The sequence below is a fragment of the Grus americana genome, chromosome 12 (genome assembly GCF_028858705.1).
Source record: "Grus americana isolate bGruAme1 chromosome 12, bGruAme1.mat, whole genome shotgun sequence".
Taxonomy (NCBI): domain Eukaryota; kingdom Metazoa; phylum Chordata; class Aves; order Gruiformes; family Gruidae; genus Grus; species Grus americana.
The window spans coordinates 19,366,716-19,394,109 of NC_072863.1; the positions used below are offsets into that span (position 1 = coordinate 19,366,716).

Sequence of the window (27,394 nt, forward strand, 5' to 3'; positions counted from 1 at the left end):
ACCGGGTCTGGCTGGGATGGAGTTAATTTTCCGCAGAGTGCTGGTAACACACGGGTGTTCTGGCGACCACTGAGCAGTGCTCCACAGCGTCAAGGCTGTCACCCCAGCAGCCCCCCTTGGCCCCAAGGGCCAGCAGGCTGGGGGTGGGCGAGATCTTGGGAGGGGACACGGCCAGGACAGCTGACCCAAGCCTACCAAAGGGATGTTCCACGCCATGTGACATCTGCTCAGCAATAAAAAGCTGAGAGAAAGGAGGAGGAAGTGGGGACATTCGTCATTATGAGGTTTGTCTTCTGGAGCAACCGCTACACGTGCTGAAGCCCTGCTTCCTGGGAAGTGGCCGGACATCACCTGCTGATGGGAAGCAGAGAATAAATCTTTTCTTTTCCTTTGCTTCCACGCGTGGCCTTTGCTTTTGCTTTATTTAACTGCCTTTATCTTGACCCACGAGTTCTTTTCCCTCTTATTTTCTCCCTCCACGTCCTGCTGAGGAGGGCAGGGATAGAGCGGCTTGGTGGGCACCTGGTGGTCCGGCCAAGGTCAACCCACTACAAAACCTCTTCTGTATTTTTAGCCATGTCATAAGCTGGCATGACGACAGCCGGGCTAGGAGGAGCGGGGGCGTTGCTGAGCCCATCATTTCCAGGCTGTTTGTTCAACCCGGCTCGCGCGGTACCGTTAACGTGTGATTGACGGTGGTTTGAAACGTTTCCCCGGTAACGGTCCAGCTGCAACGGGCCGGTGTCCGTATGACAGAAACCGCTGTCACACCTGGCAAAAGCTGCGCCCACCCTCCTGTGTGCTCCCCGGAAAACGGCAAACAAGTGAACGCACACGTGCACTGAACCCCCATTCCTCCCCTCATTTTTGGCTGGACCCGTCACCCGGCTTCTGTCCTGCCCAGTTCTTCGGTGTAATTTTAAACACACAGGACCCATCTCCTCAGCGCCAGGCAGCCGCCGCCGCCGCAGTTTAACAGGTTTTCACACCCCCCAATGCAATCCGCTCCCCTCCGGAGCAGATCCTTCAGCAGCGCCGCAGAGGAGCAGGCGCGCAACCCAGGGCTGGGTTTCGTAAGCAGAACACGCAACAGGCTCAGCAAAGGAGGTCGGGCGCTCTCTGTTCATGGACGTTGCTTCTGCAAATGAAGTCTGCAAGAGACAAGTTTTCCGGGGAAATCGTATTCTTTCTCGGCAACCTGCAAGAGAGAGTTTCCCTGCAGCGCGCAGCAATGCTATGACGTCTTTGCACACCTCCGCAACCCTGCAGATGCCGATGTCGCTGCACGAGGCTCCGTGGCAAAACTCGTCCCACCACCACCTACTGATGGCAGGTTCTTAGATCCTTCATCGCTCCGGCAGCGCACGGCCGCGCTGGTGCCCCCGTACCCCCCGGCGGTACTTCTCTTACCACAGGAAACGCCATGACGACTGACAAGTTTTTATTTTTTTTCTCTTAAATCCACCCAAAGAACAACGAGCTGGTGGAGGAGGAGGCTCGCGCCGTGTGGCTAAGAGCCCCCTGCACTGCTGGGAGGGGGGGGCGGAACGGGGACTGGGACGGCGCCCGCTCCCAACCTGCCAAACGCTCACTGACGTCGCCCGTGACGGAGGAGCCCCACGGGGCACGCGGTCGCAGCGAACCCGAGTTCCCGCCACACGCTGCGCGCGCCCGCCCCGGCGAGGGAGGGGGACACAGCGCGCGCCGCACGGCGCCGCCCGACCCTCCGGAGCGGGGCGGGCGCGAGGCGCGCGGTCACCTGACGCTGCCGCCGCCGCGGCCGCCGCCATTTTGTCTAGGAGTGTAAATGTGAAAGGGAAAGCCGGAGCGCAGCCCGCGGGAGGAGGCAGAGGGGAGCGGTGCCGGGCGCGGCCAGCCGAGCCGGCGGGACCGGGAGGCGAGGGGTCGCCGCCTCACTGCAGAGCAGCAGGAGGAGCCTCCGTCGCCGCGGCGGTCGAGAGGAGCCGGTGAGGCGGAGCCCGGCGAGGCGGAGCCCGGCGAGGACTCCCCGGTCGCCCTCGCCTCATCGGAGGGAGCTGCCGGCGCCCTTCCTCCGGGGAGGCTGCGCTCGCCCCCGCCCCCGCCCGCGGAGGAGCCGGTGCCCCGGCCTTGCTGCCCGCCGCGGCGGGTCCGCGGTGGTGGGGAGCCGCCGCCAGGGCCGCGCCGACGATGTCGGGGCAGTCGATCACCGACCGCATCACGGCGGCGCAGCACAGTGTCACCGGCTCGGCCGTCGCCAAAGCCGTCTGCAAGGCGACGACCCACGAGGTGATGGGCCCCAAGAAGAAGCACCTGGACTGTGAGTAGGACTCCGCGGTGGCCGCCTGCGGCCTGCGCCCCGGGGCTGGGCTGGGGGGGGCGGTGGGGGTTGCCGGGGCAGGCCCGCGGTTCGCCCGCCGGGCAGCGGCTTTGAGCCCCGGGGCAGCCGGTGTGGCCTCTCCCCTCCTGCTGCGGGCGGCGGGGGGCAGAGGAGAGGTGAGAACCGAGCGCGGCAGCTTTCACCTGGGAGGGTGGGGGTGTCGCGTAAAGCTGGGTGAACCTGACCGGTTTGCTCGTCAAAACTTACTTTACCCGCGGAGGGAGTGAGCTTTGTAACGCCCTGTCGCGACCGGGGAACAAAAATATTCTAACCTTGTGAACTCTTCCCGATCAGAGCTTCTTAGCTTGTGTGCTCTGGATACAGTGGTGCTTATTTAATCCGGCACCTGGGGAAAAGGTGGGTTAAGTGGTGTGGTTTTACTGTTGTGAGTGAGAAGTTAAATTTTTAAGCACTCTTCTGTGCATCTGGTGGAGTGCAGCCATTTAAATATTTCTAACATTTCCTGAAATACCATAGCTTTCTGTCTTGCAGCTTTTGAAACAAGGTAAAAAGGCTTGAAGCGAGGTAAAGGGAAGGGCAAAGGTGGACCAGTACACCTCTCCAGAATGACAGTATGTTGCCACTGATATATTTGAACTTAGTACGTTAAAACTCCTTTCTGTATACTAAAAGATGCAGAAAGCTACCCTTGATAGCCACAAAAGTATCAGTGGTGTTACTTTGCTTCAGGTTTTAGTAACTTGATAGCAATTGGAGTTACCGTTTGACTGCTCAGAACGGCACTGAAAGCTTCAAACCTCGTACATTGCGCAGTATACCTGTTCACCACCTATTAAAAGTGAAGTAAGCGTATGTGTTTTCATTAGAGAGGAAGGAAGACATGAAGCTTTATGCTGGTCTCTTCAAAGTCAAGGCTGGTAGTTTTGCAGGACTTGTTCAAGTTGGTGGTACTAAGGAGAGTCTGCTGTTGAAGCTTTCGGAAGAAGCTTACTGAGTTACATTGTTTGAGGATAGTTTGGTGCTCTGATGCTATGACACTCGTGTTAATAACAGACTTCTTGTGTGAGAGCTTTTGATGTGGATTAAATAGTTAAAAACAACCAAATATGTCATTTGTTACTGATTGGAATGAGTGGAATCCAGCTACAGTAGTGAATATTGCAACTACTGTGTTGAAATTAAAAGCCTTAAAAGTGTGTAACTGACAATTTCTTTTTTTTTTTTTTTTTAAAGATACCTTTTTAAAGTTACCGTATTTTATCTTCTCTTGTGTTCTGCCTACGGTAGAACAACTTAATGAAGTAACCCTTGAGTCCAGAAATGGCAACATAACAGGAAGCCAGAAAGTGGTGACAGTTTGCTCAATAGTTTGAAAGCTTCTGAAGTTTAAAAGATGTAGCATATTGTTTGAAAATATCCTTGAAATAATGTCATCTACTATAAGTTACCCTCACAAAATAAGAAAATGGAAACCTGGAAAAACTCTTTAACTTGAGAATAGCATGAAGTGAGATTGATTTTGTATCTTTTGATACAAACCTTTTCACAGCTGTCAGTCTCCTGAAGGTCCCCTTCTGTTTTGGTGTTATTCACCTTCTCAGACTTTGGTCAAAGACAAACAAAAAGCTTGTTGTTCTGACTTGGTATCTGAAATAGAGGAACACTTTGGTGAGGAAAAAGATGTGAAATGTGGTACCACAAAAATCTCCATATCCCTGTGAACACTCTCCAGTCTTCATTGAGTATACTCAGGTGCTGCTTTTCAAACATCTGTAAGCCTTTGAGTGGCACTTCTTACTTTTTCACTTGTACACAAAAATTACCTGTATTAAATGTAAGCAGGTAAGATACTAGTTGAAATATTGTAATCTCTGGGGGAAAAAAAAATCACACAATGTGTTTTCCAAGGTGCAGTGCAAGTACTTTCTAATTTAAGTAAATGATGAAGGAAAACATAGCTTGGATTTAATGCGAAACACTGCTAGTTGCACCTTGGTTGCTGCATGTGTATGTCATTCAAAATGCTACACCATCTGGTGTTACTTGTAATTGCTGCTAAAGAAAAAGCTTCACCAAGAACATGTTTTTGAGAGTTGCTGCAGTTCTGTCGGGGATCGTGGAGCAATATTGGTTTGTGCACTCTATTTGGATTAATTCTTCAAATCCCCTTATTGCTATGTTTCCACAGCAAGAAAAAAAATAATATTACAATATGGGTATTTACAGTAAGATTTTACACATGCAGTGTGTGGATTAGTATTTAAGAGTCTTGGGTTTTGTCTGGCTACTAACTGCTGAGTAGTATAGTCATATTTTTCTTGAAGAGAGAAAAATACACACACAAAACCCCTCAAAACCTAAGCAATGTCAATGGGAATACTTGGGTTTTTTTCCTTTTAAAGTAGGTCATTGTGTCCTAAATAAGTCAGCAGATCTATTTCTGTAGTATTTTGTAATATTTCAGGGTAACATAACATGTTATACAGAGGCTGATCTTTTCTCTTAGTGGAGCACCTGAAGGTCTTGTCTCTTCTCCCCCACTGTGGTTTCTCTTGCTTTCCCTCAGCCTCCTGAGTTTGGGTTGCAGTGGAGTGGGGCTAGATTATACTTTTGGTGATATCTCTTCTTGGCTAGCTATTGAGAAGCCATAATAAAAAAAAAAATATGCTAAAGTTGTAGCCAAGTTGGTAACTGGCAGAGTAGACTTGTGTATAGACCAAAATTTAGAAAAATGCAAATCCCTAAATTAATTGCATCTTAAACTTTTAAATGAATACAGTAATAAAGGAAAAGGCAACTCCTGTTTAACTTCTATACAGCCCACTTAACTACTTTCCCCTCTCTTGTGCTTCTTAATGTTACTCATCAAAACTTAAAACTCCTATACATATACAAGATTTCCAAAGCTTGTAAGAAGTGATAATTCAGGTGCTGTAAAATTGTATTATGTAACACAATTAGGCTCTTAAACCTCTTGCTTTAGGAGAAAGTTCAGGTCTCCACCAAATCATCGCAAACTTTAGGTTTTGCCAGTAATGTCACGTTGTGACTATCACAGTTTTCAGTTGTTTTTGTATCTGCCCTCTCTTACTTTTGGCAGCCAGAGCTCATGACTGTCGGGTGAATGCTGATGCAGTGTGGTTCTTGCGGAGATGCGTAAGTTGTGAAAGAGTTCAAGAGTATCGCAGGCAGTAAGGTGGCTGTCTTTAATTTGAAGCTCTTTAGTAATCCCTGAAGCTTTTCAATACAGTGATTGATGAAGTTTGGCTTGAACGAAAAATAGTTAATGTTTTTGTAATCTATAAATGTGGTTTTCAGTTAAATTGCTTAAAGTTTTTTAAAAAAAACTTTATGGGTCTTCATATGTCCTTGTTTAGTGGGGGTGTGGGACAGAATAGCTGGATTGCTTTGCTTCTGATAAAGTAACTCTGAGTTCAGATTTAGCTATTATATAAAAGAAACTTCAAGATTGCTATCAAATCTGCTCTATAAGAGCACATGGGCATAAAAATATTTGTATCAATCAGGTGTTATCTTTTCATTAAGTCTTCCAGCAAGAATTGTTGCATTCCTTAGGCTACACTGAGAAAGTTTGCTGAAGCTCTTCTGTTTTATGTTTTTGTGATCTATAGTTTACGGCACAACTTCCAAAAACAAAATGTAATTATCTTTTTCAAGACTGTTGGAGTTAAAGAAAGTGGTCTTAATTCTTATATCTATCTTAGAGCAGCTTCAGTCCTTTGACAAAATGGAAGAAATATGGGAATATTAAACCACTACAGTTGTCTTTTAACTTATGTATTTACAGTCTCTTGAGGAAAATATTCCTGAATCAAGAAAATTATGATATTCTTGTTACTTGAAAGTTGAAAAGTGTCAGTTTTTGTCAGTGCCTGGCTGAGAATTTTCCAAAAACCCAGTACATGTATATTTTTTTATTATCTGGATTTATGCATGCTGCTCTCTGAAGAGCTGTATGGTTTCATAGATGATGTGCCAGTATTTCACATGAGCTGTGGAAAAGAAATCCTCAGTACTCTTCTAGGCAGTAAGATTTCCACAGCTCTTACAGGCTGCGTGAAAACCCCTATGGTAGCCTTCTGGTTTAAAGCTGTTTGAATTTTTTTTCCCTTTTCTTTTTTTTTTCTCCTGTGTGATGTTAACATGTTTCTAAATTCTATTCTAGAAATAACACCACAGTTTCACTTGCAGTTGAAATGATTCCTCTGGGTAATTGGCAGAATGCTTTGAGTTGTAAAGTGTTATATAAAGTAGTGTGATAAGAAAATGAGCATCACTTGCCCTGCACATTTTATTCCAGTTTTTTGCTGGCAACATCCATATTACAGTTGCCCAGCTGTCAGTCTCAGGTGCATGTGTTCCTTTATACTTCCAGATATATGGTGTTAATAGCCTTTCCCTCCTTTGTTGCCAGCTGTAATAGATCCATACAGTTGTTTCTGTTAGATATTCCTATTGCAGACTTAGAAGAATCCATGTTAGAGAAATGACACTTGCTTTTTTGTTCTGTATCTCAATTGTTAGAATTCAAATGTCATGCTAGCTTTATTATTACTAGTTGTAAAATAATAATTAAAAAATTGCCCTAGGTAGCCTTATTCAAGAGTCTCTTAAAATTTATATTTTTGCAATATGCTCTTGGCAAAGTCCAGTTTTGGCCTATCAAATGCACTGAGATTTTTTCCACCGTTCATTCTTAGTTTAGTATTTTTAGAGATGTGTCGTTTGCTTAAGCATGTGTTCTTTGGTATTGGCAACTGTGGTTTATGTGTTCATGCATTCAAGGAGATTTCGAAACCAAATATCACAGTTGTGCTAAGTGCCCTCGATTAAAAAAAAAAAAAAAAAAGTTTTCAGGGGAGCCAGTATGTGTCATCTTCAGCATGTGTCTATGCATGGGACTTGCAGCTCACTCAGGTCCTCTAACCTCAAGCATAGCTTGAGTTAGACTCTGAGTAGCCCTGCATATGTGAAACATCTCTCAGTTGCCTTTTAAAATGGTCAGGCTCACACCTTACAGAAACAAATAGCACATGCTGGAAGACCTTACAAGCACTTTTACAGAATTGCTGGAACTGCAGTTTTCAATCACGTGGAACCACGCTTGTGGAATGGAACAATAACATAGGAACTTCTCAAATGCACCAGAGGTTTATCAACTTCACTGTGTTACTGTCACTTGACATAAGACTTCTGTTAGTCTTGTGTACCAAAGCAGAAGGCAGTTGCTCCCTTCTGAAGGTAAGACATCTGGATGCCTTTTTGTGGTAGTAGACATTTATGGGGGCATAAGCCAAAGCTTTTTTTATGGATATGTGGCTTAAGGAGAGGTGATCAGTTACAGCATTTGATATCATTGCTAACAGTAGGGTTTCTGTTGTATTATGCCTGAGCAGCACTATAAGAACACGTTTGGTATCAGTCTTAGACACTAAGTATATGCAAGGGATCCCCCAGGTGTTCAGCATCATCTTAGGGTCCACTGGAACATCTGCTGGTAGATCTTAGCTTAGGGAAGGTGACAAGATTGAGATCTCTCTGGAGAGTGCTGGGAAATATGAACAAAATTAGCTTGGCTAATTTGACTTGAGAGCAGCAAGCTTTTTTAACTTTGATCTTCCCTCCTAGTTTCATCTATTATTTAATAAGCACTCTTAATATTGAAAATATTCAGTGAAAAATTTTACTTGCTTAGTGGTCACGTGAAGGAAAAGGACTTGGTGCAGAAAGAATATTTTTCGATAGGCTATGTGGTCTTTGACCTCAGCAGATCAATGGAATTTCTTTAACTGTTGCCTAATAGTAATGTTGTAGATATTACTCTGTATAGAGTTTGTGGGGGTTTTGTTGGTGTGTTTGGGTTGGGTATTTTTATTTGATTGTTTGTTTTTTTAATAAACTGAGAATAGGACTTACAACAGTTCTGTAACATTTCTGTGCTGGTTATAGACACTTCAGTTACATGAAAAATACTGAGCAAGATCTAACAGCAGTGTTTTTATAATGCTTGCTTAGAAACTGATTGGATTTAAGAAGACTTGTTTGCCTTCATGTGTTTTGGGAGAATTATTTAGAAATGTCGTAACAAAGTTCTCATTCAGTAGATGAGGCTGTTGAATTCAAAGTCAGGTTTTCTCTATGTATAAATTCTGGAATTGGGACTTGCTTTATATAGGCAATAATTGTCTATGGACTGTTTGGACTTCTAGAAATTTTTATGTACTTAATTTGACACAGCATCTGACAAGGATACAGCCATGAGTGGTGAGCAGCATCTATCAAATTACTTGTTTTTTTGAGAATCTTCACGTTAGTAAATATTGAAATATTTTAATACTATTCAACAAAAAGGTTTTGATATATAGCTTGCTTAAAACTTATTTTCAGGGTTCTTATTTTTGTGCAGTTATTTCAGTGGTTTTGTGTGTTACATAATAAAATGACAGTTTTCATCCCAACTTGCATGTTTTGTGCATGTTTGGAAACCTTTGACATCAGAATGAAATTAGTAACTCACTAGAATTTGCATTTTACAGGTTTCTACCTCCACAGTGTGCTATCTAAAGCTCTTTACTGTGTTAAAATTACTCTGGTTATTAAATTATTCTAAACAGTGATCCTATATCAAAGGACTTTATGTTCTTAATAAACAGATCTTTAATTGAGATACATCTGTAATATATTCTGTGTACTAGGACAGATATAAATTTTAAGTGCAATGTTTCTATGAAGTATTTTGTCCTAAACTATCAATGTGCGATCTCTAAGTTCATGTTTACATTGCTTATGATAATGTAGTCTGTCCTCTACATACTGCTAGTCAGACAAATAAGTTGGCCATTTCAGTGGTGCCGACACCTCAGTATTCAGTTGTTGCCCAATGTCCCAGGCACGTACCCTTCTTCAAGTACTTACACAGACAAACCACGTAAACAGCAATGCTGCTCTGCAACCAACAGGCTGCTCACAGACTTGGCTTAAATAAGAGGCCACAAAGGAAGCTTTTCAAACTAGATGTTTGTTTTACTGGCCTTGCCCAGTCCTTAAGGTGTACTTTGATCACACCTGGGCCAAATTTAGCTCAGAGAGTAAATGTCTAATGTGCCTGTCTTGAGGGGTTTAGAATAGTTCTGGATTCAGTTCTTTGCCGTATTCTCAGCTAATGCCTTCACTAGCATTCTCAGGCAGGCTTTTTTCCCGTGTACTTGCTGGAGCCTGTTCTGGTTTTGTACCAATACTCAGGCAGAGCCTTGACGTTCTCTGTCTCTGACCTCCTAAGTTAATGTTCCACTACTGAGGTTGTAGTCAGTCCTGGACACAAAGAACTCTTTTTATACAAAAGCCTGAGACCTGCCATGATCCACCACAAAATACTCAGTAGGTCGGTGGTTAGGTTATTTTAGCTAAGTAGAAAGGGGTGTGGATGCAAATTCTTGCTCTTAATTCTTAGAAGAGAGGCTTATTACAGGTTTGTAGCATCTCATTTGCTGTCGTGTGTGTCGGTACTCAGGCTTAGGGTGGAGTTGCAGGGTACTTGCTGCCTGTTGATCTCATGAAGTATAGATGTCTCGGCTTTTCCTTGCTTTTCTGACTTCGATTGTTTTGGTTAGATTGAGTGGCTTCAGGCGTTGAGCATCCAGAAGATCTACACTGACTTTTGGACGATAATTTGGGCGTAGAGTTTCTACTGGAGCAGGTTATTTATTGATGAGATATGGGGACTCTTTAAACAAAGAACTGAAGTTAATGCTTCCAGTATGAATTCTCAGTGTACAAACACAAAATAATATGATGATCCTCTTTGAGCATATAACTTATTGTAATGCTTTGATTTTTTTTCTTTAATTTAGATCTAATACAGTGCACAAATGAAATGAATGTGAATATTCCACAGTTGGCAGACACACTCTTTGAGAGAACTGCAAATAGTAGCTGGGTTGTAGTGTTCAAAGCTCTAATTACAACACACCACCTCATGATGTATGGAAACGAGGTAAGACATGATTAGTTCTGTTAAAGCCTCCTTGACACTGTTCTAAAAAATTGTCTCAATCTATAAAGCATTAAGTATGTACTTCAATTTTTCAAAGGTCTCTGTTTTTCCTCTGCTGATGGCTATAAAGTACTTCTCCAGAGAAGAAAATATTCCTTCATTATTTCAATACTGAAATATATCAGTGTTTGTGATTGACCTGCAGGTATCTGGGTTGGGCTGTGAGGGAATAATGAGTGATTTTATTCTAGAGTAAGACTTGAAAAACTTCTGATGAGCTTTACTTCATTAGGCTAGTGCTTATCAGTAGGAGCACGGCAAAAGTGTCTTGTTAGCACTCCATAAATGTGCAGCCAACCTATTAACAGATAAGAATACTTACTAAAGGGAGGAGGAATATAATGACTCGAATGTTCGATCTTGCAAATCGTCATCTAATGGACTAAATCTTCATATGTTGTTGCCATTAACATTTCTCTGAAACAGGTTTCTGTTGCATTTAGTTCACTTAAATTATTTCAGCACTATTTATGAAAAGCTTCCCAGACAAGAACATGACATTAGAAATGTAGCTTCTCTTACACAGTCCACCCATTAAAAATTAAATTTTGTCTTGGTCAGGTGACAGTTTAGTCCTGAACTTGTGCGTAGTCATTCTAATAAACGACTGTTGACTACTGATAATATTGAAATGATGATTCTTAAATGTACTGCTTCCAGCCATTAAAGTGCTCTGAAAACCTAGTGTTGCCTTCTCTCTCCAAAGCTCTGTGAACTTAATTGAAACGACCTGCAAAACATAGTGTACTCTGTTACCTCTTCTCCAAGTTATTTATGTGCTTAAGTTGTTGTTTCAACAGATAATAGGCTGAAATTAGAGGATAATATGAAGTAAAATTCATTGCTTGGAACTCACTACTTATTCCAAATATAAAGCTAAACTGAATGCTGTAAATCAATTTGTATATTTTTTTCCTCTCTTCTTCCAGTATAGTTCATATCTACACAGTGAAACTTGAAACAAACAAAAAGCAGACAACTGAACCATAGGAAAAAAAACAAACCCCAAAACTTAAGAGTTGTGGGCTACAAGTCAGTGTCTGCTTCCTGTACAGCATTTTGTAGCAGCAGCAGAGTTGAATTTTTATGTCTGTACCAAAACTCCTCAGCTTCGAATGGGTGCGTTTGAAACTTGCGAAAGAGTTCCTTTATACCTGCTGAGATAATGTGACTGGAACACTAGTTCTGTAATTTCAGGTGGGACATGAATGTATTCCTCACTCTCCTAATACATTAAGAGGCCTTTTTCTTCAACATCTGATAATTTTTATCTGTTTGACTTGTATTTACTTGTACTTAAAATAGAGCAGAAGGTCGAAATGTTGTTTGAGCAATCACTGTCTTGCAGTTTCTTGTTCAACGTGACTGTCTGTTTCTTGTGATTAAATTTTGGGTGAAACAGGTTAAAAGTCCCCTCACCTGTGTGTTGTGTAATGCAAGAGCCCTGACAACTGGAGAGTGAGAGTTAGCCATGGCCCTTTTAAAATAAGATGCAGAACAGCAGTTAATTTTGAAATATGTATAGACACCTTTTGAATATCACTGTTCTGTTCCTGATCACGCTCCAACTGTTTTTCTTCTGTGTCTCTTTAAATGCAGTACTGAGATGTACAAAGACCAGATAAACCGACTGAAAAACAGAATAAGAAGTTAAAACAGTGCTAGAACTGTTGGTAGGCAAGCCGCTTGTGGTAGACTTGTGTGAACTCTGTAGCTATAGGCTGAGAACACATATGGAGTTACTGCTGAGGTGGTATGTGACAACTTGGGGAATCATTTGGGCCCCATAGAAGGTGAAAGTACTACTTTCAGTTTAAATAGTACACGTGAAATGAGTTTTCTTGTTGCTGTGCTAAGCCTTTGTTACAATTCCCAAAGACCAGGTGCTATACTGAGCCTGACTGGGAAAAAAATGCAAGTTTTGCAGAGTGCGATAGTCCAAACCTGACAGACAGGTGGATTTCCACCAGGAAGGGTGAAGGAACAAACGTTCTGTGGCAGCAGATCAAAGATGTAACAAGTCTCTTAAGCCATACTGATCATAATCCTCTCTTATGGACTAAAATGCATACAAAGAAGCAAGGAAGTCAAGGAATCACAATCATAGATCTGTGTGGAATGGTGGCAGAGAAACCTTTAAAACTACCTTGCTATCTGGATGTGTTTGTCTCTTACTTTTGCGTTATTTCTGGAGCTAGTTATTATTTATCAAAAATGTTGTTTAGTCACATCACTGCATTATAATTTATATAAATGTCTATATAGTATATAAAAATAATTATAACCCCAGTGCTACTGCTCACCACAGTTCCAGGAGCATTATTGTTACTAATTACTTTTAAACGTTGTAACTAAGGCTATCCCCTACTTCTACAGCAGCAGTAGAGCTATGCAAACAGTGGGAGCTTGGATAATGCGAGTGGTATTTTTGTTTCGTGATTTCCAGCTTGTCTGTTCTAAGCTACAAAGTTAACTTAAGCAGCTTCCTCTAGGATTATTAGTCTTTTATTCACAGGCAGTGACGTCTTTTTATTTAGTTTAAACTTATATTTTTGCCAAATAGTTTTGGATTTCAGAGGCTTTGCTAATCAATAATTTCAAGTTTTCCTTTAAATTTTTCCCTTTTAAGTAATTTCTGTTGTTGATAGAGGTTACTAGAAACAGTTTCAAGGTAAGTGTAGTTTTCTTGTAATGTGCTTAAATATTTTGACTCTCAACAATGATATTATCAACTCTTTCTTCACCAACAGCGCTTTATCCAGTATCTTGCATCCCGAAACACCTTGTTCAATTTAAATAACTACCTGGACAAAAGTGCCATGCAGGGTAAGGATCTTTCACTGAAGAAGATTATTGCTTTTTTTGTTCCGTGATAGTGTTTGTGTACCCTTTCAAAATGTCTAACTTATAAATGCTTAACTTTTAGGCTACGATATGTCTACCTTCATTAGGCGATATAGCAGATACTTGAATGAAAAAGCACTTTCATATAGACTTGTAGCAGTTGACTTCACCAAAATGAAGAGAGGGTAAGACTGTTACTGCTTCTTTTGTTTGGTCTTTGATGTTGGGGGGGTGAAATAGCAGTTGTTCTTAAACTTATCATAGATTGGTGTTCCTTTTGGCCCTTTAAAGCAACATAGTTTTGTTGAAACCACATAATATGCTGAGATCTCTTGTTAACTGGTAAACATGTGTCTTCTACTGTGTAGGATAGATGGAGTGATGAGAACCATGAATGCTGAAAAGCTTCTGAAAACCCTTCCAATCATACAGAATCAGCTTGATGCACTCCTTGATTTTGATGTAAGTACTTTAAGCTCAATGTTAGGTAATGCTCTCTCATTTTGAAGTGAGAGTTTCATTATTTTATTAAATACTAATTTACTTTCTTGTTGCTTTCTACACAGGCAAATCCAAATGAACTAACAAATGGTGTTATAAATGCTGCCTTTATGCTTCTCTTTAAAGATTCCATTAGACTTTTTGCGGCATACAATGAAGGGATTATTAATCTTTTAGGTATGTGAGAATTTTTTTTTTTTAGCTTTTGAACTTTTGTGAAAGATACTGAGAGAACTAAAGAATATAGACAATTTCTGATTGTAACTTCCTAATAAATTGTCTCTGCTCCATTACCATTAAATTAAGCCTGTCTTAGTTTCTGTGGCAAGAAGAATAAATCTTGAAACAGAAAATCGAGATGAGAGGGTGACTGGTGAGACTAAAACAAAGATATCATAAGTGTGCAGTGGATAACTTTTGCAATTGGACTGTAAAAGTATTTAGTATAGTCACAGTATGACTGACTTCTGGTTTCCCATACTTTCTTTATAGCTTGACTATTCACCTTTACCTGGTACCTGAATCTACATGAGACTAGTAGATGACATGTAGGGTTTTTTTGTGCAAGAATGATAAGCTCTTAGCAAAGCCTTATAATGACTATTCGAGCGCATTTCTGGATGAAAACATCTGATCAGTTTGTTCCTTTGATCCATTAGTTTTTACTCAGTGAAATACCTGTAAGTATATAGGGCAAAACCGTAAAAAGTGAAGGATGGGGTTGATACTCCTCTTAGTAGGTCAGGTCAGTATATGTATCACTTCAGTAGCCATTCTGATGCCTTTGGATATTGACCCCATTTACAAACATCAAAACTTATTGATACAGGGTCTAAAAATGTAAATATATCCCAGGAATTTTTTCAAATGATAAAATAATTTGCCTCATTGCCAGATAATAAACTGACTTCTTGAAAATATTCCCCTAAATACCTAATTTAACAATTGCAGTGATTCATATCCATGCTTAATAAAGATTTTCATTGTATTCTAATGTACTGTAATAGAAAAATCAATGTTTTTCTATTGACTGACTTATTTCAAAGGATGTCAGGTATTCATGTAAACTTTAAAATCTGAATAGCTTTGAGTTACTTGTGTCCTCTCCCTGAAGCTTGTCTCAAATTAACTTTTATAATACTATGTCAGATTTTTGCTGGGGAGTCTGTTATCTTACAAGAGTTTTCTTTGCATCCTCAGAAAGATATTTTGATATGAAGAAGAACCAGTGCAAAGAAGGCTTGGATATTTACAAAAAATTTCTAGCCAGAATGACCAAATTGTCAGAATTCCTCAAAGTAGCAGAGGTAAATAAATCTACATCTATGGAAAGGACATCATTTAGCTGTCTGTGCTGGTACAGTAGTCTACATTCATAATAACAACTTCACAAACAGATTAATGTTTCCTTAATTTCGCTATACAAGGAAGTATTCTACAGATTAGGTATTTTAAAGATTCTATACACTCGTTAACATGAAGTGAGGTTCTTGGGTGTCCTTTTTATTAGTCAGACAACATAGTAAACTTTCTGAAGTGGTGTTGTAAATTTCATGAATGGTCCAAAATGTATGAACTGAATGTTGCAGCCTATTTACAGTGCTCTCCTTTACTGTAACTGCTCAAAATGGAGTGGTTGTTCCAGTAAGCAATGTGGGTGTTTCTAATGTGCCCTGTAAGCTTTTCTGCATGAAAAAGTTAGGCTAGATGAAAAGTTTGGTTTGCTTTGAGGTGCAGTTCAATGCACTTATGATTTCTAAGGTGTGTTCCTAGTGAAACTCGTACCAGGTCAGAAAGTTATGAATATGCCATTTTAATATGTTAGTTTCTATGTAATGTTCGGTCATCACTTTTTTATTTTCATTGCCACTGCATGTAGTAATGTACTTTTTTTCCTTCTCTTTTTTTTTTTTTGTAAACCCAGCAAGTTGGAATTGATCAGGGTGACATTCCAGATCTTACTCAGGTCAGTGTACATATATTGATTAACCTAATTATTTTGTTCTTTGCATTTTTAAAGGTTGGTGTGTATCATAGTAATGAATGTATTCTCTTCTGTATATTTATATATGGGAGATATGTATGGTGACTTTTTCCATGTATTAAATGTACTCAATACTTGCAATTTGCAGCTTTTAATAACTTTTTTTTTAATTGTTTGAAGCAGTAAAACTCACAGAAAATATTTTTCAAGAACTTCTGGTGTTTATCACAGAGGATTCACTGGCGTGTAAACCACAAGCATCTTGCCATGCCTTGAGGAAAACCTTCTATTTCACTGTAATTTAATGTCTTTCAACATACTTAAACATTACAGTTAGCTAGTTCAGTCAAGAATTTTCTTCTTTCCCCTGGGGTCTGAATAGATTTGATGTTTCTGTATAAGCACTTACTGCTGGCTTTGATATTACAGAGTAGTATGAGGGACATGTGCAATACAGGTTTTGCGCTGGAACATTTAGTCTAAAAAGTGGAATGCACGGGAACACCTTCTAGTGATGATAAATTGAGGGGCAGAAAGGAGGTGAGAGAGGTGATTTGACCTGGTGAACAGAAAACACTGATAGTCCAGAGAAGTGCACAAAGTTACTCTTTGCAAGTTCATTCAGTTCATAGGCATGTTGTATTTCTAACCTAGGACCAACCCAATGGGACAGAAGTATTTGATGTTCTTTCTGTAGCGCAGAGTAACCAGATGAGTAAAATAAATGGCAATCTGTCACGAGACTTGGGCAATAAACGGGAGTGTCTTAGTAGATGTCTAGAGTACTCACGCTGTTTACGTGGAGTCAGTGCGAAACAGTTAAAATCTAATGTGTAAACTTTGAACAGTCACATCTAATCCTACACTGCCTTCATGAAATTAAATTTCATGGGTTAATCATGTTAAAATATATCTACTGTGAAAAATTTGCCTAAACTTCATCAGTGTCTTAATATGGAAATCGAATCTAAACCACAAAGTTCCATTGTCAGTGTTGTTCATTACTGCCTACAGTATGATTTCCATCTGAAATCATGCATGTTTCAAAGTACAAATATCTACTACTTGCTCCTAGCAATTAATATTAGTCCCTTTAAGAACTTCTAGGCCTTTGTGGTAGGAAACAAATATGACTGTAAGCAGCAGGTAATGAGTGAAAACAGGAGTTTGATGTTTTCTATTGCTGTTTGATCTTAGCATCTTACTCTGTCTTTTGATTAGTACTGCAGTATTCAGCTGGTCTGTATTATGCTAATCAAATTATACTCAAGTCTGAAGTTATTCTTCACTGAGTTTGTGTGCACTTGTCCAGTTAATTGGGTCATTATAAGGCTCTTCAAAGCAGGAGTTTTTTATTTACTGAGAATAGGGGATTTAACTTCATTTGCTGCTTTTTATATCTGAAACTTTCAGTGAGCAAACCCCTTTTTATTTACTGTTCTCACGGTATTTTTTCTAATAGCTCAGCTATTTTGTCTTAAGTGCACTTAGATGTGAAAGGCGAGTCTGTGAACTGTATGGATGTCAGCATCCTGTGTATTTTAGCACTTTCAGTGCCACTGTTAAGCATTCCACTTCCATAGTCAATTTCATGGCATTTAATAAGAGTTGAATAATTGTACATCAATTCAGTGCCACATTAAAAGAATTAATTAAAAGAAACTTCTTAATACTAGGCTTTCACAAAAATTTAATTTTCAGTGTGCTTGTGTTTCTGAAATAAGTTCTGACAGGATCATGTCTTTTGTTTCTATTCTGGTCTACCATATTTAATTTTTTTGCCAAATACTTTGTTCATGTTTCTGGTGTATGTTCTGTTCTGGGATATGCATATTTCAGAGTTTCCTTAAGCTGTTCCTGACAACAATGGTTTTATCTCTTTAGGGGTTTAGTATTACTGTTGCTGTATAAGCGTTTTTCTTCCTTGATTCTAATGTTTACACTACTGCCACTTTTGCCAGTTCCTCTAAAGAAAATATTCTTCTCTTTAGGTGCCTTGTTTCACAATCATGTTGCTTGCTTTCTGTTTATAGCTGTTACAATATTTCATGAATGCAACTGGGTCACTTTTCTCTCTGTGGGTGTTAGTCTGTCAGATGTCTTTGGGTGGGGGGAGGGAGGCTGAGTCATAAAATACAGCCTTTTTCAAGTCATCGTGTCTGTATTAGCCCAGGCACCTATTCTGATGTAAACCTGAGATCTGTTCACTCAAAATTTCATCTCTGATGTTTTGTTGTATGTCTGCAGCAATGATAAAGTTCAAAGAAGTTACTAGTTTGTTGGTTTTAGGTTTTATGATTGAGGGTTGGTTTTTTTTAGAGAGCTTTAGAATCTAAGTATAGAATATGCTTTTCCATGTAGATAAGTTTTAGAGTGGCCTTGGAAAAAAAAAATGAAGACCTAGAAAGAACTCTCTGGAGTTAGAGTTTAGTCCTCTGTTATCTATCTGGCTGTGTCATGCAATGCCTTTTGCAAACTATTGTCCCTCCTGAAAGGTAAAAGTATGAGGGTTTGGGGGTTTTGGTGGGGTTTTTTGTCCCTGATACCTTCCCAAAAGGTATTTCAAGCTATGGAGTTTAGCTGTCTATTTTGAATGCCGAATTTATTCATGACCAGTTGTTGAGGTAACTACACTGTCTTAGCTTAGCTAGCTCTATTTATAGAAAGAAATATCAACTTGGGCCTTAACTTTAAGCCAAGCAGTTTTATAGGATTATTCTAATTGCTTTTCTTCGCATCTCTTGTAGCTTGAATTGGCCTTCATTGAATGTGGGAATCTAGAATTGTGCTCAGTATTTCAGATAGGAACTTGCCAAAGCCTTGTGTGATTAATATTTTTCCTCTTTCTAGGAAATACTTTGGTCTAGCTTTTGGTACAGAAGGGCTAGCTAGGGCAAGCTTGTTTTTTCTTCCAAACAATGCCTATCATATCTGTTCTACCTATGGGAAGTTGGCAAGTAGTAAGAGAGGCTTAATGTCTCTGAAACCCTGCTAGATGAGCACAACTGAGCTGGCAAGTAGATTGAAACTTTAGAGGTCTATTCCCTTCATCAGAATCTGCAGTAGGATTTATTTCGTTTGTTTCATGGAGTACGGACCATGTAGTTAAAAGCCAAGAGAGCAATGTGACTAGAATAGCAAGGCATTGAACTCTTCCAAAAGTGCCAGCCTAATAATTTTGCTTGCTGGAGGTGTTTTTATAGGGTGATTTGGAGAAATCTTACTTCCTACTAAGACTGTGTAATCAAGATGAGTTTAAATTTATTCTGAGTTTTGAAGGTGTTTCCTTTGGTATAAAGAAGTATTTCTGTAGTGGATACAACTGCATGACAGAAAGAAGGCAGGTTATGATTGGCACTTTGTTCTTGTTTTCTGTAGGAACCAAAGCAGCTCTGGCATGCCTTAGTCTATATCTTTTAAACTTGCTCTTTTCTTTTACCTATCAGTTAAAATCTTTGTCTTGAGTACTGATTAGTGTCATGGCTGTGCTCTCAAACGTCTTGGTAAACTTAGGAGTATTGGTCACCTAAAACTCATTTAGGTGTCTCAAGTCTTAGCTGAGGTGTCTAGTGCCTGTCTTCCTGCTGGATTCGAGTGGTGAGAAGCCTGATTTTTTTTTTTTTTTTTTTTAATCTTCATTGCTTCAAAAAAACAGCTTCGTGTTTAAAAACTTCTCATGGGTAACAATATTCCTGGGGAGTGGGATCCACCAAAATCCAACTTTATTTGAAGTGATGTTGCTAGTTTCTAATGTTTTAGGCTACCAAAGGCTTTGGAGTAATTGAGTTAGTTTATTGTGTAGTCATACATTGAATACCTACTTGGTCTGCAATAGTATTGTTGGGATCATGTTGAACTTGATAGCTTGTTTTATCAAACCTGATGTTCTGCTGTGGTCAAGTGTTTCTAATGCAAGCCTTTGTAAATATTTGAATGGAAAGTGATTGATTTTTTTGTTGTTATGGGGGAATGGGGACCAAAAATGCCAAGGCTTCATTTTGGTACTTCTGCAAGTTTAAGGGAGCACTGTTTAATCAGCTGTGATTACTAGATTAATTGTAACGTAGCAAATACTGTTGCCAAAACCAAGAATGCAACTTGCGTACTTACTCTAGGGGAATCCTTGCTTCGTGTCTCTGTGGTGCCACTCCTTTTCAAGAACCACAACTGAGTAGAGAGCATTCAGGTGTGCCGAATGGCAGCAAAACCCAAAGGCATGATTATTTATTGATGTGTGGGGTTTTGTTTGTTTTCAGTGGATGAGAAAACTAATCTGTGTAGTAAACAATGCTGTGTTGTCTAGAAGTGGTGTTTTATAAATACTTTAACTTTAGGCACCTAGCAGTTTGCTTGAAGCACTGGAACAGCATTTGGCTTCTGTGGAGGGGAAGAAAACAAAAGAAGTCTCTGCTGCCAGCAGGTGAGCACCCCATGAATTGCAGTGATGCATATACTTAGGATTTATCATCTTCATACTAAGAATTTTCAGGATTCAGTCATTTGGGGTTCTTCTTGAATTTTACTCACTTCCAAATATATTTTCCTAGGAGTATAAAAGAAGCATCTAGTGAGTAGTAGTCTGATAGCTTAGTCACATTTGAAATCTAGGTATGTCTGCCTGTGTCTCTGCTGGACTTCTTATTATGCTGTAATAAACCACTGAGCTGAGACCTTGTATATTATTCTTTTTAGCTTTTACTTGTTTGAAATCCTTTGGCCTACAAGCCTTCTAAGATATTTGGGGTTTGAGGCTCTTTTTACCCAAGCTTGAACAATATTTATCTTTATTGTCAATTATGTACCCCTCAGACCATGAATTTGTCTTAACCTACTTATAAAAATTCTTTGGTCCCTTCTCAGAACAGCCAAATTAGCTTAGATGCTTTGTGCTGACAGGAATTGCGTTATTCTTTCTGTCAAGTACAGTAGCAATATGTATGAACAGTATTTCTGACTGAAGAGAGAGAGATCTCTTGGCATAGGCATTCTCCCACAGAAACTTGGTAAATATTGATAAATGTATTGGTGTAAGTTACATTCCTGAGTTGCTGTTTTGCTCCACAGATTTTTTTGGTTTCTTTGCAAGTATCTGAGGAATCATGACAGTGTTCTGCTAAAAAGTATACTATATAGGGAATAACTTCTGTGCTTTGTTTACTGTTATATGTGTAACATGTACAAACAAGCTTTCTGTGCCTCTGCCACTTGAATGGAATAGATTTCCAGTCCAGTCTATATGACCTTAAAGAAAAAATCCTGGTATGTTCTGTACTTTCCAGTTCCTGCCCACTGAAACATGAGGGAGTAATCCTGTGTACTCATGCTGCTTTTTCACCAAACTCCCTCATTAATGGGGTGTCTGCTTTTCTGTACCAGACAGTAAGGGGGGAAAAAAAGACTGGAGTGGAGGGGGAATGACACTCAACTAGATGCACATGATGATTAAACTGTAAGTGATGTATATCTGACTGTTTTTTCTTAATAAAACTTTGTTTAATTATTATTGGTTTTAGAGCTAGTGCCCTATCCAGTGCTGTTTCCACACTTGCCAATACAGGAATGTCATTTAGCAGGATGGATGAGAAAGAAAAGCAGCAGGCACTGGAGGAGGAACAAGCTAGACTGCAGGCACTTAAGGTACTATAGTTTTTATAAATTTGTATTCTGAGATTTTTTTTTTAACTGGATACAGGTGAAAATCAGAGTTGGTTTAAAATAGTGTATGGTAGGGGAGCTCTCCCTTAGGCCAAGGCATAAGTCTGTAGGATGCAGGTGTGATGGCTGCCTAATACATGGTGACCCTTCTACCAGGATTTGAATAGCAGACACCTGATATAAATTATTTGTATTCTTCCTTACAGGAGATTGTTATTTATCTCAAAGATTCATAAAATGACTATACAGCAGCTCTAGGTTACATCTCGGCAGCTGAACATACTGCATTGCTATTGTAAGAATGGTTATTGGTAGGAGGGAATTATTTTTCCCCGTGATATATGGGATATGGTTTTAGTGTGATTCTTCAGTCATGTTGCTCATAATGAGAATATATGCTGTAGTTCTGCCCACGTTTAACTGCTCTTGTTTGGACAACTGTTTGCAATCATATGTATTTAGGTATAATTTATGGACTTTCAATAATAATACATTTGAAAGAAAAACAATATGTTCTCTCTTGGTTCCTTAACATGCTTTTTTGCTAATTGGTACTTGTCGAGTAGTCCTCTTAGTAACATCCCTCTCTTAAGGCCTGAGTCCTGGTCCTTCAGATCCTTTTAAGGTTTTTATAACATTGTTTCCTGAGAACATACACAGTATAAAATCTCAAACAAGGCAAGATGCTTCTCTTGCTGAAAGCTAGATCTGTAGTTCTGTCGTGCCCCACTTGCATGTGCCTGGGACAGTTGGGAATTTTTCTTGTGTTGCTTTAACATCTCTAGACATACCTAAATGATGAAGCAACTCTGCTCCTGTCACCTGGAGGCCACCTTATGAGAGCCTTAAAACTATTTGGAGTGTGAAAGTAAACTTTGGTAATGCAGAGTTGAGTTTCATCTCTGGAGTTAAGAGAGGTCTAGTGGAGATTCTCCACTTTCCTTACACTTGGTGTAAGGCATTTTTCAAATCAATGTGAAGCAAGTTTTTTTGCTATTAGACTACAGTTTTAGTGTGCTTTGCCTGCTGCTGAACAGCTTCACTTGAATCTCAAAGTGTTGTGGTGGGGTTGTTTTGTTTATTTTCAGGAGTTACATCAGATGTCTCCTCTCTTCACTGTCCCATTTCTATTGTAATAGGACTTGTAGCTGCTGTAACTGAATATTTAAATAGGTTGACAGAAACTTTCATTTAGGGGGCTGGGAAGCTAGCAAGCTCACTCAACATTTTACTTGAGGAATGTGAGCAGTATGAAACATACACCTGTGTTTTGACCTGTGCTATATAAATGGAGAGGACAGATCTACAAGTAATGAGGGATGTAAACCTAAAATTAACAATGTAAACTAGATTTTTATTTTGCTAGTTTAAGATAAACACCATATGGATATTACTAGGATGCGCATTCAGTCTGACTTCTGAACGTCTGAATTGAACTGTGAAGAGATCCTAACAGTAGAGAGAGATGGGTCTTCCTGAACAAAGGTTCATTGACCTGTACTCTTATCTCTAATTGCAATCATCTTTCTGTTTTCAAGACTTTACAGACGAATAACTGTTTTATTTATTAAGACCATAATTAAAATTTCTTCTTGGAAAAGCTCTTCAGGACTGAAGGGTTAACAAATTAATAGAACTAAAATGCAAACTGTATATCTCATCTTTCAGGAGCAGCGATTACGAGAAATTTCTGTAGTATCAAATTCCACTTCCACGTCAGCATCCCCAAGCACCTTATCAGGAAAAAGTGTGAATACCACTGTAGCTGTTGATCTTTTTGCAGTACCAGCACCCACAACAAATAGGTGAGAAATACTTTGCTTTCTGAAGCAAGAAGAAATTACTGCATTGGCCTGTAGCTCCACAATCAACTGCAAAGCACTGATCCTAGTTTTGCTGATGCTTTCCTGGTGTATTCACAGGAATTTTAGTATCAGTCAATAAGAAGTGCTTAATTACTAGTTTTGTTTTGTACAACCAGTGAGATTGGTATGACTGCTCGTATAACACAAGAATACCATGCCTGTTACATATCTTCGTATTTCTCTCTCTTTTCTTATTCAGCATGCCCAACCTTTCTAGCGATCTTTTTGATCTTCAGCCTGCATTTGTTCCAACTGTGCAGAGTACTCCAGCTATATCAACATCAGCAAGCAGTGCTTGGGGAGGTGAGCTGATACGATGATTTGACTGTCTAAATGACCAGTGAATTCTTGGAATACAAGAATAAAATACAGATTCATACTTAATTGAGTCTACATCTTAAACCTTAGTTACTTTGCATCCAAACATTTCTATCCTTGATAGAATATGAAGTCATCTGAAAGCTCTGGCAAACTGTTATAGAAAAGTTACTACTTTTTTTTTTTTTTTTTTTTTAACACTTGGCAGTGGTATCAATGTGTAGTAGATAAACGAAGGAGCTATTCAATAAAGGGTACAGGTAGAAGAAACGTAACTAAAAATCAAAGTTATAAAATGCTGGGAAATATAAACTAAGCAGATAGTACTGAAAAGATGCTGGACTAGTATTTCCATTCCATTAAGTGATATTTAATATACTTTTCATTTAAAAGGTGTTGGTGACTTCAAAGTTCTTATAACAAAGCTGTCGTTCCCAGTTTCTCAGGCACAGCATTCTTTGTATCCTCACCCATCCCTCCAAAGAATAATCGGAATAGATATTAAAGAAATGTCTTAAATGCTGAAGTAAGGCAGTGTTAACACCAGTGTAAGTGGCGGTGTTTTAATAGATGAAATTGATACCCGTATGTGCTATTTGAAAGGTAGATTCTTGAAGCCCAAAATGTAGTATCTAACTTTTTTGATTGGTAAGTGTTCTGTCATTCTCCCCTTCCCCCTGCCCCCAACCAATGGCAATACTAGAATTATTTTCCCTAAATAGAGAGCTGCTAGAATTTTTATCTGAAACTAAGAATTTGTATCTTTAATGGGCTGATCACTAGGTGAAATATTTACAGTTTGACTTTGTCTAGAGATTCTCATAGTCAATCATTTCAGTCTGTTTTTCTTTTCCATTATTTGTACTCTATTCTTTCCTTCACTTCTGCATCTGAAAGGTCCTTTCTCGTCCTCAAATGGTTGTGTTGGTTCTCCACCTCATCTGGACATCTTTGACATGAAGCCAGTTGAAGAAGCTGTAAAATCTACCACCCCTTTCATCAATTCTACTTTTTCCTCCAAACAAACGGTGGAACTGTTTAGTGGTAAAAACCCAAACAAACAAACCCCATATAATTTCTTTGCAACTGGAGCTAATCATGCTAATAAACTGAGCCATGTAATCTTTTTGTGGTTTGGACCAATCTTCACTTTTTATTAACAAGTAAAAATGGTGTATTAATTCCAGATGTAGTAAATTATGTTTCCTTAAAGCTTTATTTCTACAGTTGAAATTGAATTTTGTTCAGCTAGTCCAATGTAGACATCCTAAGACTCGCAATGTTGCTGGAATTTTTGCTGATTTCTTTCAAACTGCAACCTCCTTTCTCTTTTGGAGAATGCAGGAGTTACTTGAGCTTTTCAAACTTGTTAAATAAAAATATCCTTTCTAAGTACTAAAAATTCCTGATTTTAAACTGCAGACTTAATTTTTGGGTCCCCTCTTCCTTTTCTCTTTTAAACTGATCTTATTTTCTTCTCTCTTTTATGAAGATGACTTTAGTGGTCATAAACCTACATATGCTTCTGTGTATCATCCTCTGACTGTTGATGGTAATTTGATTTTTCTTTTTTTTTAACTTTCTCGTTTCACTGTAACGAGTGGCATTGCTCCATGGGTGTATTTGATTAAACTTTTTTTTTCCTAGGTTTTCCTCTTCATTCAGCTCCTCCAAGTACCACATCTTCAACAATTAATGTGGACTTCGATGCTGTTTTTGGAGGAAAATCTACAGCACCAGAGTACAGGACTACAAGTGGTAAAAACTAGTTTATGACTAATTTACACCCTACAGGCAACGGTTACTTAACAATTTAGCATAATTGCTATTGTAGTTCAAAATTTATAGCTTAATACACTTGCAAGCTGATTATAGGGCTCATAAGATAACAGTCAGTTCAATTGTAGTTATTTACTTTAAAATTAGCTTTGACTAATCTCATATATTGTGTAATAACGGTTTCCTCTCTTTTTGGGGAATGAACTTTGCACGTGGCCCACTGGATATCTCTTAACGGGTAAGCTCATGTTTAATCTGTTTTCACTGCTTATGACTTTGATGTTTTCTCTTGATACATGATAATGAGCTCCCCCTAACTTCATTGAGAGGTGGTGTACTTAGAGAAATGCAAAACAACTGTATGTGTTGCTTGAAGAATAGCTGAGTTACGATCTTTCTCTTGGTTGGTGCTGTTTTGCTGTATATTCAGAGTCCTTATGAACATATAGCAAAGGAACTCTTGGGTACATGCAGGATACTAGCAGTATGATGAAATTATTGCGATATTGTGTTATAAAAACACTTTGAAATTGTCTTTAAGAACCTTCTTTTTTCTTCAGTTTTAGGGGAGATTCTCTTAATTTAAAAATACTGTCCGTTACTACTGAAGTAAAATTAAAGATTCTACTAGATTAGTAGCTACAATGTAGTATTCCATAAAAAAATAGGAGGTTAAACTGTGCTGCCGTCTTAAGCCTTAAACACTTCCAACGTATACGTTTAACCTCCACATATAAGCTTAGTGTTCCATAAAGAATATACTTCCCTGGCTTATGAATGTCTTTTATTAAATGCAATGTAACTGCTTTGTTTACAGTTGCTTTTATGGTTTTTTTTCTTCAGCTTTTAACTTTCTAGATGATGTATTGCAACCCACAGTACCACCACAAAGTCAAAGAGCCACTTTAGCCAACCAGCAAAGCGGAAAAATTTTGGCAAATGACCTTGATTCTTCACTTGCTAATCTAGTGGGAAGTAAGTGTGAAGCTTTTAAATTTAACTTTCCCACTGAAAATAAAACAAGCTTTTTTTTTTTTTTCCCCTCAAAATTAAAAAATACTTAGGGATTTTGTCTGTTTCTCCACCCCCACTCCAGATCTCGGCTTTGGAGGAACTCCATCCAAAAAGTAAGTGCATATATGTACTTGTAATATTCTCACGTGACTGTTTGTTAGTCTCTGGCACAGTTTACCAGCAATAACATGGCATGACTTTCAACTCTTGAAAGTAGTCTGGTAGCAAGAACAGCACTGAAACGGTGAGTTTGTGGTCAGTCACCGTAACATGGTCAATGTTAACATTTGAAGTAATTCATTTTAGTTAGTTTTGCAATTGCTGTATTTTTATGGTGCTTCATAAAAATACTTAAATAAAAGTTCTTGCAGTTACGTAAAACTCCAGTTAATCATTATGCTGTACAGTGCAGTAATGATAGTTTCCTTTTAACACAAAACAGAACCCCCAGACTTCATACTTACTTGAACAGAAATACATAAGTAGTTACTGAAATCCTGAGTGTTTCTTCCACCCATAGATTTCAGCTGTATACATGTATTAAGGCACGTTTTGGTTTTCCATTATGACATTGTTACTCTAGCTGTTGACCCTCTGTGAAAACTAATAGCACAGTTTCCTTTAGGTCAGATATGCAGTGGACCCAGCCTACAGAGAAAAAACTTACTGGTGGAACAAACTGGCAAGCGAAAACAAGCACATCGACCACATGGAACCCTACTCCCTTACCCGCTATTCCACATATGGTAATTTTTGTACTATTGAATTCATGCTTCGTTCTAGCAAATGCTAGTTCCCTGCTTGAATTAAGTCAAAAAGAATAGCAAAGGCTGTTTGGGACAAGACTGGGGGCAGGGGAGAGTGCTTGTAGGATTGTTTCTCAAACAGAATGAGGCAGAGACTTTAGTATGCTTTATTTCCTCTCACTGTAAAACTTGTCCATTAAAAACATAAATAATCAACATTTCACTTGAGACATATCTCAGTTCATAAAGTTATTTTTAATTGAAACAAATGACCCCAAACCAGAAAATTTCTGA

The 27,394-nt window shown here is 39.1% G+C and overlaps 1 protein-coding gene across 5 annotated transcripts in view; it reads left to right on the plus strand.

Annotated features, from left to right (window-relative positions):
* The first annotated feature begins 1,751 nt into the window (after window positions 1-1,751).
* Window positions 1,752-27,394, plus strand: part of LOC129211863 (phosphatidylinositol-binding clathrin assembly protein-like) — a 32,941-nt gene continuing 7,298 nt past the window's right edge. For 2 of the 5 annotated variants that reach the window (XM_054839604.1, XM_054839603.1), the window contains exons 1-18: window positions 1,752-2,299; window positions 10,192-10,334; window positions 13,145-13,220; window positions 13,321-13,423; window positions 13,607-13,700; window positions 13,805-13,916; window positions 14,940-15,046; window positions 15,664-15,705; window positions 20,058-20,143; window positions 21,237-21,360; window positions 23,047-23,183; window positions 23,443-23,546; window positions 24,459-24,605; window positions 25,054-25,113; window positions 25,209-25,319; window positions 26,199-26,315; window positions 26,437-26,467; window positions 26,980-27,100. In XM_054839604.1, coding sequence (XP_054695579.1) covers window positions 2,170-2,299; window positions 10,192-10,334; window positions 13,145-13,220; window positions 13,321-13,423; window positions 13,607-13,700; window positions 13,805-13,916; window positions 14,940-15,046; window positions 15,664-15,705; window positions 20,058-20,143; window positions 21,237-21,360; window positions 23,047-23,183; window positions 23,443-23,546; window positions 24,459-24,605; window positions 25,054-25,113; window positions 25,209-25,319; window positions 26,199-26,315; window positions 26,437-26,467; window positions 26,980-27,100 — 1,845 coding nt within the window. In that variant the 5' untranslated portion in view covers window positions 1,752-2,169. Of the gene's footprint in view, window positions 2,300-7,563; window positions 7,583-10,191; window positions 10,335-13,144; window positions 13,221-13,320; window positions 13,424-13,606; window positions 13,701-13,804; window positions 13,917-14,939; window positions 15,047-15,663; window positions 15,706-20,057; window positions 20,144-21,236; window positions 21,361-23,046; window positions 23,184-23,442; window positions 23,547-24,458; window positions 24,606-25,053; window positions 25,114-25,208; window positions 25,320-26,198; window positions 26,316-26,436; window positions 26,468-26,979; window positions 27,101-27,394 lie in introns of those variants that run through there. The other 3 variants (XM_054839606.1, XM_054839605.1, XM_054839607.1) reach the window with 3 other exon arrangements.